Consider the following 12072-nt stretch of genomic DNA (forward strand, 5'->3'; position numbering starts at 1 on the left):
ACACTTTATACATTTAGCATTCCTGGTAGACAGATATCCAAGACATTGACTGTAGTTATTATTTTCGAGCCTACCTGTGTGGAGTTTGACGTGGCGGTCTCTGCTCCTCTTGTGTTTAAACAGACGGCTGCAGAAGGTACACTTGAAAGGCAGCTTGTCGCTGTGGATCTGCTCGTGGCGCTTCAAGTAGCTCAGACGGCTGAGGAGGATTAGGAGATGACAGGTGATGAACAGTCATTGGAACAACAATAATGATTGCACATTTTGTTTAAAACAGTTTTTAAAAATACTACTCAGAAGTAGCGCGTAAATACGAGAGAAAAACAAAGATGAAGACAATAAAATGGTAAATAAGATACAAGATTTTTTGAAAGTAGATACACAAATTCAAACTTTTTATCATGTTATCCATTTTTAATATCACTCTGTACATCTGATCAACAAGAAAGGAAAAATGAGAATAGATAGGACAGCTAGGTAGAAGAAGTAATATAGAGGATTATGATGACGACTTTATGGTGTATGTGACAGCTGTTCTTAAAGTGGGTCTTGAGTTAGTCCCTAGAGATGTTAGTGAGAAATGTATTCACCTCATTTCTTTCACTGTTTGCCTTAGCAGTCCATGTTAGTTCCGTTACCATGGTAATATTGAGAATACTGTTTATTCATGTACACACTGATATTCATGAGTGGGATATGAGGACGCAACTAAACAGAAAAACAGAAAAATATCACATTGGTGTTATTGGCTACAATACACCATGTGTGCACTGAGGGAGCACTTGCAGCATCTTGGGGAACAAAATGTGTGAGTTTGATACCTGAAGGACTTGTCACAGAACTGGCAGGGGTAAGGCAGACCTGTGCCTCCTTCCTCCTCACCACCGGTGGCCATGCCAAGGTCACAGCAGCCATCGGGCATCTGTGAAGGCGACGCCACGTCTTTACTGGAAGGCGAGGAAGGCACCCAGGACAGCCCTGCTGGGTCATCATCACCATCTGACAAAAAGGGGGAGACAATTTTTTTTTTTTAAATGACTTTGATTCATTTACAGCACAAAAAAACAAATGTAATTTTTGTACACAGCTGTAGGATTTACAAAAAAAAGAGACAATCCAGCACAGACAGAAAAAACAGGGAGCATTAGAATGATTAAGAAGAAGTTACATCTTTCTTGGAAGGCAAAAGGCGGAAGAGGCAGCCTGTGGGAGTTCAAATGAAAAAAAAAGGATATAAACAAAAAAATAAACACATTTACCCTGGTTACACACACACACACACACACACACACACACACACACACACACACACACACACACAGAAGGAAAATGAGGATGGCAGAGATAAAGAGGGAGAATGAAACAGAAGAGAGAGACACACTCCAGCAGCAGCAACATCTAAATAGAAAGCTCCAAGAACTATGTATCCCCAACGGAGCCCAGAAATAAGGACAGAGTGTATTTTCTCTCCCTTCATCCTCCCTCTGCAGCCATCCCTCGTTCCATCCCTCTCCTCACCTCCCCTCCCCTCCCATCCCTCCATCCGTCCCCGAGGACCATAGATCCGCCTCATCATATTTTCATTAGGGCCTTGGCAGATTGAAACGTCGGAAAAGCGATTAGGAGATGTGGAGAGCAGAGTGGAAAGATGGCGATATTCACTCCCTTTATCTGTCATACATAGGAGATTTTTAGGATAGGACAGGAGCATTTTTCCTTTTTTTTCCTCTCTCCCTCTTTTTTTTCTCCCCCTCCTGTGTAGTCTGGCACAGAGGCGACAAAAAAGGCCATGACTCCTTTAATAGACACTTCAGAATGGATTCAAGGCGACAAAAGAGGGGGCTGAATAATGCTTGATATTGTTCTGTTCTTCTTTGTGCGCTCTGTGAAGCAGCACAGTGAGGCTATTTAGCATTTGCCTGAAAAATGTAAAGAGAGGAGATGAAGAGAGAGGGGAGGCTGTTTTCTTTGCTTTTATCTGACAGCTATATCAACTAGGCCAGTAACAAATCAAAGAGAGAAAATAAGGGAAACTAGAGTGATAGGAAAGAGATGTAAATACAGATTCTTGTGCCAAAATTCATCATTAAGGCCAATATTTCTGCAATGCAAACACCTGAACACAGACACATGTGCAGCGGAGAAGTTCCTTCTGATAATTTTAGAAACCTCTCCAAAGCACACACCGTTTTACCTCAACCAACACCTACCACAATCTTGTGTGTCTGCTGTGTGTGTGTGTGTGTGTGTGTGTGCAGTCTACTGTGTATTACGCCTTACAGAGAGGGGGTGGAAAACAGATTCTTGTGATGAATCGATCGCCGGGAAAATGTAGGCACTGCGATGAGCAAATAGAACTCTGCAGGGGGGTCTGGGTTAAAAAAATTGTAAAAGCATGAATTATAAATTTGACTGGAAGCAAGATGAAAATAAAAAAGGCTTAAGAAAATATAAGGAATAGAGATATCAACATGGAGCCTAACAGCGAGGCGAGAGAGAGAGAGAGAGCGGGTGAGATAGAGTGAGTGAGAGAGTGAATGAGAGAGACAGATGGGGCAGAGAAATTGAAAGCATGAAGGAAAGGAAGGAATGAGGATGAAGAAGTGCATGGACATGTTGACAGGGTGAAAGGAGGAAAAACAAACAATATGTCATCCTAGAGCCCTGCACAGAGCGATTAAAAATGAGTGCACAGGAGAAACATAAATCAGAACAAAATGAAAAATGAGTGCAGATACAATAAGAAGGCTGGGAAAGAGGATACAGAAAGATACTAAAGAAAATCTGACAAAAAAAAACACTGGATCATTTTGCTAAATTATAAAAATGTTGATCATTAGTTTTCACTAATAAAACGCTGACATAAATTTAAAATTAATTCAGTTCATTTTTTTCTCAAATACAAGAATCACTCATGCTACTGGATCAACTGTGTAAAAAATATGTTGTTCTTCATTGCTCTTTATACACCATTATGCATTAACTGCTTGAATTTGCTCAGTGGATGTCCCTTTATGCACCTGATGGAAATCTCATTTTGAAAATAAGTCCTATGTAAACATGTAATCCCACAGGAATGAGGCTGTCCCTCTTTAGACCAATCAGAAACGAGAAAACAAGCTCAGAAATCATTTCATCAAATATGATCAAACTCCATTCGGTATCATCCGGGACATTACATGAGACAGATGGATGGGAGGACAGATTTCAGTCCACAAGCAAAACATGAATTCACTCCTATTCTTGTAATGTTATTTACATCACAACTCAATAATATAATACTAGACACACTGGGCCCTTTATCAAGCAAGCTTCCACTACATCTGTACAATGATCCAACACAGTCAATGTATGCAGATTTTTGGCTATCATCAGTAGAAAGCAGAATTTCATTTAACTATTCAATTCAAACAAGTCAATTAATTGTCAACTATTTTGATAATTGATTCATTGTTTGAGGTAAAAAGCCAAACATTCTCTGTTTCCTGCTTCTCAAATGTGTGTTTTATATCATTGTTAAATGAATATCTGAGTTTTGGACTGTTAGTCGTACAACACAATATTTTCACTATTTTCAGATATTTTATAGACTTAATTAATTGTGATAATAATCTTCAGACTAATTGATAAAAAAGCCTTAATCTATTTGTCTTGAAGTGATTTCTGGTTTTTGAAAGGTTTTGCACTAGTGACGGATATAAATTCAGTCTGAAGCAATCAAAGTATAAATATGTAGAATAGGTTGTGCTATGATCTGCCTGTGTTGACACAGTTTAAAGGAGCGTTAAGTCACGCAGAATCCCGCTGCAAATTCAGTATTTGTGCTAAACTCTACTGTCACTAAAAATACAGTTAAAGCAAGCTGCGTGCATCTTACAGCATAAGTTTCAAATCCATGTGTGAATATGAGAACAGACGGATTTTATTCCTATAATCCATGTCAGTGAGATCAACAGAAGTCTGAATCCGATGCCAACCTACAAAAATATGCTTTTAATGTACCGTCTTCATGGCGTCTAGTGTTAAAATACTGTGTGTCTCTAAAACGCCAGTCCAGACACCCCCTGCTGCCAACACAACAGAGTACAAGTCTTTTAGTGTAGCCTGAGAAAGATTAGTGATCCTGTCTCAAACACAGATATTGTACCCTCTCACCTTTTGTCTCTTTCTTTTGGCTGTGTCAGACAGGATTCACTTAACAACAATAGAGAGAGCAAACAGTCAAACACCAGACACAAAGAAATACTCAACCTGAAATGGTCATTTGGGGTTGAGCGAAAAAGAACAAAAAACTTAATCTCAAAGACATGTTAGGAAAAAGTGTTTCCTCACAGTGCTGGTCTTGACACATGTGGACAATTATAGGCACACCAGTATGAGTCAGTTACGTGGTAATGTTTCTGAGGTGGGAAAGTGTGAGGAAGAAAGAAAAAGAGAGATATTCAGTGAGAGCAAGAGGGAGAAATCGCTTTTTGAGGGGGGATGGAGGGGTGTTGAGAAAGAAGGGGAGGAGAGATTAGCGTCATTAAAGACCCCTAATCCTCTGACTAGCGTGGCTGGCGCTAAAATGGAGGATCACACGGCTTTTTAACGGCGCCTTTGTCAGTCGGCCGCGAGGGGACCTGGCAAGACAAGGCCGAATGGCAAACTGGGAGAAACTGGAGGATGGGGAGGGGGGAGCGGAGAAAATTTCAATGAAAAGTTAAATTAGAGAAGAATCCTCAAGAGGAGAAGAGATGAGGAGGATGGATGTTGAAGGGGGGATTGGAGGAAAAAAGAGGGAGAAAAAGTAGTTGGTAAAAAAAAAAAGGAAAAAGGCAGGAGCAGGCGGACGCCGACACACGCTGTTCCTACCCCCGTCTCCTCATCCTCCTTTCTGTTCTTCTCTGGCGAACGAAAACGAACGAGAGGAGCGGAGTGGAGGACCACAGGGCCCCAACCGCTCCGCTCCCCCTTTATCTCTCACTCTGCAGTCTTCTCCTCTCCCATCCATTCCCTCTATCCTTCATCCCTCCCTCTGTCCCCAGCAGTCCCTCTACTCTTCTGTCTTCATCTCTCTTCCACTGCCTCCCTCCCTCGCTCCCTCCCTCCGTCAGCTTTCATGTTGTTACTCATTATAGCGCTGACATCTCTCCCTCCATCCCTCCGTCTCTCCGACAGTCTCTCCCCTACTGGTGTTGGCCTTCACCCCTGTGTCTCAGCCTGGACGGGACCGAGGGAGAGAGGGAGGGGGGGGGACGCTCCAGATGGACAGACTCTGAACTCCAGAGGAGAGGGAAGAGATGACAGGATGAAAGAGGAGACAAGAAAGAAGAAGAGGAGAGAGGAGAGAGGAGAGAGGAGAGAGGAGAGGAGAGGAGAGGACCGGATAGGACCAGAGAGGAGAGGAGCCGGGGATTTGTGACAAGAAATAGTAAAGACCAGAAAGTATGGAACTAAACGGACCGCCTGAGTCTACCTGACATGACAAAGCACACAAACACACATGCAAACAACACACACACACACACACACACACACACACACACTCCCCGCGTCTCTCTCTAATAGGCAGGACAATGTGGCAACGTGTGGAGGACACAGCCTTGGTGAAACACTAATGAAGAGACACACATGCTGATTGATCTCTCTTTATGTTTCTTCCTCCCCCGTCTACTTACCCCCTATCCAAACTCAGCCACATTGTCACGACTATCACACAGAGGAAAAATACATCAAAACAGCATAAAAAGTTTACAAAACGGAACACTTAATAAAATTATCACAACATCTCAGATTGCTGTGATTTTAAAATGTAATCAACGTTATCTTTATGAAACTTTTACGTCTTCCTCCACTCATATGTTTTGTTTATTGTTCCTACAGCTGGATGTTTGAGCTTCACTGTGCTGAATGATGGATGTGCAGAGTTTAACACTATCTGCTGAAGTAGAAAGTTTCTCTGTGCTCATTGAAAATCCGATTTTAAGACATGTACCTATGATTCGTGACATCACAACTAGTTTGGGGCCAATCGTGGTCCAGTATTCAGCTTACACACATATGATGTGGAAGCTTCAAACCTCCAGTGCACATTCACTGAGAATAGTAGGAGACATCTTGTGTCCAGCAGTTCAACTTAAGAAATAAAAAATATTTGCTTATTCATAGATTCTGGATTTTTTAATGAGGGAGAAGGAGTAATTAATTAATTATAATCATAATAAATTTAATTTTAAGGATTTTAACAAGATAATTGAGCTTCTTTGTGGAAAAACCATATTAGACACAAATCTTTATTAAAATAGAGATAAATAAAACATGTCTGGAGGGGATCTTTAAAAATTAAAAAACCATTGTGAAAAAACACATAAAACCCACAAAACCCACAGGCACATTTGAAATTTTGCACAATATCTATATTCTCTGTATGTATATGTATCTGCTGGCTTTGGCACTGACTGTATCGCCACTGAATGATAAGAGGTTGAGTCAAGTTTGATGAAATAAATGACACAATGGACTGACATGAAACCAGCACTCGAAAACATTCGTTCAATTAGTTCATTCTGGATAACAGTGTTGACTAAATGCCTGGAATGGAAATATAATCCATGTATGTCATGCTTTCTCTCTTTTCTGTTGCTTTGATGTTCGAATCAAAGGAGCTCAGCTGGTAGCAACAAAAAGGTTTCAGCTCCCAGTGCTGCTACTACGAGCTAAAGCTGCCTGCTAACTACGGTTACACGCAGAAAATTCTGAATTAACATTATAAATAAATGACACAGAAATTGATCTATCAAGTCAAACGTGCCATACGTCTGAAGATGATGTAGTAGACGTCATCCTTAAGATGACAAATGTGCCGAGAATGAATAATGCATTCAAATGGAAGACAATGCTTTGTTTGAATGTTCTCATATCAAAGGAATTATCAATGGTTTTACCATACCTTTCATCCCAACTTTATTAATGCAAAAAAGGCAAGGAATGTCCTATTTAAATTTTACATAAGAAACTTTAATAATAACAGAGCTGTTTTTTCCAAAACAATAAAACCTCACTATCTTCTGTCTCAATTTAATTATATATTTTTACCTGAGTTTAACTGTCTACCTGCTCAAATGCTAATCCTCCTATCAGCCTGTCTTTCTCTCTCCACCTCCCCTTCATACATCCCCCCCCTCGCTCCTTCCACCTTTCTGTCTGGCCATTGGCCCAGACCTGCACCTTTCCCAGCGAGGCCCCTGCTGACCTCCTATCCTTCCATCCCTCTCTCGCTTCATCCCTCCTTCCACCGCTCCCCAGGCCCCCTCCGATGGCCCCAGGCTGCCCCAGGCGTGCGCACACACACACACACACAGCCCCAGACTCACCATAGGGGGCAGAAAAACAACTTCCACCCTTGGCTCACTCTGGGCAGCCCAGCACACACTCACTCATGCTTTCTCTCTTTCACACACACTCACTCACACACACACACACACACAGGCACAAACACAATTACAGTACAATTCAATGTCCAATACTGAGTTAAGTTTGATGGGAAACAGGCATGCCACACTTTTATTGGTCATCATTTCTTCAGCTCCATCTTTACTTTTGTAAAGAACATCCTGCAGGTTACAACAACAGCGACTGCATCCTTTTTGATTCAAGCTGGAAATCATTTAGATGGGCAACAGCTTAAATCCAGAGTTTCATGTCTCTAATAAATTGTATGATTTGTGTTTTAAGGGGTGGGACTGCAGAGAGGCCAGCCTGTTTACTGAGTGTTTATTACTTCATTTTGTTGTAATGTATGAGGTAGAGCCAAAGTCATGACATAACAATAATGGTGACCATAATCCAAGTAATGAACCACTCACTGGCTACGAACATCTGAAGGTTTTTCAAAATACTACACATGGTGCATGAGATAACCAGACAAGAGAACACAAGAAAGATCCCTACCTGGCTCTGTGATTACCATATGAGTTGGCATGGCAACCGATAAGCTAAGCACAGCTTTCTGGTTGCCATGCATTATGAGAATTGCACAGTAGGAAGGTTTATTTGACCAGTCAGATTGTTTGGCTGTAACTACCTGTTGCGTAGTCTCTCTAATGTAGCTGTGAAGAAAAGTAGGAGCCAAAATTCATTTCCCTACAAAAGAATACAGAGGACACTGGTACATTTTCCTACTCGGTTCCACAGAAAGTCCTCACAACTTTCTGACATTGTCTGTTCTTGTAGGGACATTTTGATCTCATGAGATGGCGACAACATGATCTACACAAACACACACACACACACAGGTCTACAAAATGCATCCACAATATGTCAACTGGGTGCAGTAGTTCACATATGCACATGACTGCAACCCTGTTCTTTGCTTGGAGGACCCACAGTCCTCTGCTGCTGTCCTTGTAGCTCACATGGGATGAAGTCTGTGGGGACAAACACACACACGCACACACACACACACACACACACACACACACACACACACACACAATCATGCACATACGTGCCACAACGAGGACAGATAGGAAGGACAGTACGGCAGTCTGTCCGGGGCTTGAGCCCTTGAGGACACGATGGATGGACACAAACACACGCATTCACACACATACTAAGCAGGCTGTGGGGACCCTCACCTTCTGCCCTGGGAATGGGTCCGGCTGCTTTGGACGCTTTTGGGCGCCAACTGCTCCATATGGGCAGTGTGTGTTTGTGTGTGTGTACGAGTGTGTTTTAGGGCAGAAGGTTAGGGGCAGGGGGCTAAGGATGGGGGTGGGTGGACAGTGAGCTGGCAGATGACAAGTTTGTCCTTACCACACAGCTAAATGTAGTGTATACAAACATCAAACAGCATAACACACATACAAACATAGGAAAGCTCAACATTCGAAAACAAGGTCAGTGGAGGTTAAAGAATGAATAAAGTCACACAGACCCTGAAAGAACACATTTTTGTGTGCTTTCAGTAGAAATGGCAAGATTGACTTTGTGGTAATAAGGTCAGTACTGGTTTTCAAGTGTAATGGGGCATATCACTGGTGAGGTTGTGACAATGAAAAAAAAAAGCTAAAAAAAAGTAAGTGGCAAATTTAGGAAAACATTGAAAGTACTAGTATCCAATTTCAAGGAAAATATATGTGGTAGACAGAGAGTTATTTAAATGCTGAATCAGTATTATTTTACCCATTAACTTACCACATCATGCTTCCACAATAACACAAACGCACATACACAAAGACAGGGCCAGTAGACATTAACCCACATACAACATACTTAGTCTGTCTCTCTCTCTTGCACACAAACATACACCATGTGGAAGAGGAGGGCTGGCATCTGCTTCCTCTTGCCATGCTTCCCTCTTTTTCTCATTCTCTCTCTTTTCAAAACTCTTTCTCAACAAGCCTTTTATCTCACCGTGTCCTGATTTCCTCTGATTATTCTCATTATTCACCTCATCTCCTCATCACCGCCGGTCAGAACGGTTAGAGCAAGGCACCTAAACCATGAGGGTTAGCGGTTCTATTCCCTGTGTAGTAAAATTCCTCGTCTCTCCCCTCCACCGTCCCGCTCTCTGTCCATCTTGTCTGCTGTTTGTTCGCTCAGAAATGAGAACCAGCTGTCAGGCAGAGTGTTAGATAAACAACAACACCATGCCAACACACATACAGTACACACCACATATGCACACATGCTCGCAAGGAAGACACACACACACACACGCACACGCACAGTGGTGTGGTCCAATTGTGTGCATGCCGGCGGCTATATCATCTATTTATAAGAATGAGGTTTGCTGGACTGACAGACCGCTCGCTAACCTAGAAACACATTCACCTGAGTCACGCACACGCACACACACACACACACACACACACACACACACACACACACACACACACGCACACTTGATTTACTTCTCATACCCTCACACAGATACACTTGCTCATAAATACAAACACTCATACACATAAGGAGGCCCGTGGATGTTTACTGAACAGAACTGTAATAATACACATACTGCTATGAATAATAACACCTCAGTTATGTTTAAAGCATTATTAAACAAATAATTGTGAATTATAATGGAAAATTAGCATTTAGCTAGAACCTCATATAGGTTCTTGTGTGCAAATGGATGTGATTGATCTAGAGATGTATCAACAATATTATCCACACACATACTGTACAAGTCCTCCCTCATTCACCTACGCGTACGTGGGACCTATAAATAAGTGATGTAGGCAGCTGGAGCTTGCTGCTCAAAACACAAACACACTGTAACACACACATATACACAGGTAAACAAACAAACCCATTTTTTGTATATGTAGTGCAAATACACTAAAAACACACAAAAATGATTTAACCTAACTAGCAATGTGCAAACTCTCTCCATCTAGAGTGAAAAGCTGAAGCAGTGCAGGTACATAAGCTGCCAAGAGATGGATTTGAGGAGAGACAGAGAGAGCAAGAGAGAAAATGAGGGGAGAGATAGAGACAGAGAGGCAATGAGGCTCCTGACGTCCCGTGGGAGGATGGTAGAGGGGGGTCCTGTGCCCAGGGGAAGCCCAAGAGCAAGCTGTGAGAGGCGGGTACCTCCTGCCCACTGCTCCCCTTCCCTCCCTTCCCTTCTGGAGGATGGGATTCTGGACAGCCCCCTGCTCACAACTCCTAAACCCCCCAGGAGAGGAGTACATGCACACGCACACACACATACACACGCTCGCTGAAGAGGGGTCCCCGGGGGAGGAGCAGAGCAGAGCAGAACACCTGGACCTGCCATTAGTGACACACTCAGGGATTAGAGGCACAGACGGCAAGAGAGATGGAGAGAGAGAATGCACACTGGGATAGGCGCACACACTATATGCAGAGAGTAATATGCATAAACGTACACAAACACATGCATACCCAAACACACAGCGACTTCACCGACATACGGAGGCAAAAAACATAAAAGACTAACATAAAAAATGTGAGTGCTTCAATGTTTTTACATGTGTTTAATCCGCTAAAACAGCCAAATAATCACAGACTGAAGCTAGCTAACAACATGCATTAACTGTGTCTACAATAAACAAACGCACCCTATTACCTAATCTAGAAAAGGATGATTCCTTTTTCATGATTTTGACCTAAATTTTGACTTGAGTTTGGAAGTGTTTGAAAGTCTGCTTCTGTTTTCAAGCGCTACCCACACCAAAGACAAGTTTATAGCCACGGTAGTCATGGAAAATGTTCTGTCAGTATTTTTGACTTTTGAAATGTAATCCGTAGAACTGAAGACAAAAAGCCTCACTGTATTTTTGTCGTTCCCTCCGGCACCAAGATCAACTCTCTAGGAGTTCCAGTCCATTTGATCTAAACATATTTGATCACATTCATATTGAATAACTGAGCTCTCGACAGCATTCAAGAACTACATGAGCTATTTATGGTTTTGTAGATAGGCTCTGATTATGGTTTTTGTGTAGCTTTCTTCATACAGTTGTATGTATATAGTTTGATATGTGCTGGATGGTGTTAGTGTTTATCCGCACACAGAGAAGTACATACACTCAGTCTCTTATTCGCTTTCATGCCACCTGGACGGAGTGCATGTACTGTATAATAATTACTCATGTATTAAACCTTTTGCTCCCCTGAGACAGTGATATTACCAGCTGAAGGTCAAGGACAGAGAGAAAGAGGTAGAAAGACCGACAGAAGAAAAAGGAGGAAAGGGGGAGAGAAGTGAAGGAGGTAAAATGATGAAAATGAAAGAAACAAACAAAAGAAAGAAACAACATAACTGCTCTGGGGTCTCATCACATATACCTCCTTCACTTTTACACACACACACACACACAATTCATATCCAGAGTGTTTAAAGAAACCAAGTGCTTGTGTGTCTCATGAGCCAGCTAACTTTGTGTGTTTGACACTTTCACACACTCTACAAATCACCTCTTTTCTTCTCCCAGACAAGTACTGTAGTTGCCAGCTTTTACTCATCAAAATACATATAGACAATGAGACGCACATATGCCAACAAGGCCAGTTATAAAGGGAATAATCCCCGAGTATCAAGTTCAATGTGACGATGGAGAA

At 42.1% G+C, this 12072-nt stretch overlaps 1 protein-coding gene across 2 annotated transcripts in view; it reads right to left on the minus strand.

Moving 5' to 3' along the window:
• znf423 (zinc finger protein 423) overlaps window positions 1-12072 on the minus strand; it is a 156307-nt gene that overhangs the window by 86703 nt on the left and 57532 nt on the right. For both annotated transcript variants that reach the window (XM_067588754.1, XM_067588753.1), the window contains exons 4-5: window positions 822-999; window positions 75-199 (exon numbers count right to left, since the gene is read on the minus strand). In XM_067588754.1, the coding sequence (XP_067444855.1) occupies window positions 75-199; window positions 822-999 (303 nt within the window). The remainder of the gene's footprint in view (window positions 1-74; window positions 200-821; window positions 1000-12072) is intronic.

This window comes from Thunnus thynnus, chromosome 5 (genome assembly GCF_963924715.1).
Source record: "Thunnus thynnus chromosome 5, fThuThy2.1, whole genome shotgun sequence".
In the NCBI taxonomy this organism is placed as follows: domain Eukaryota; kingdom Metazoa; phylum Chordata; class Actinopteri; order Scombriformes; family Scombridae; genus Thunnus; species Thunnus thynnus.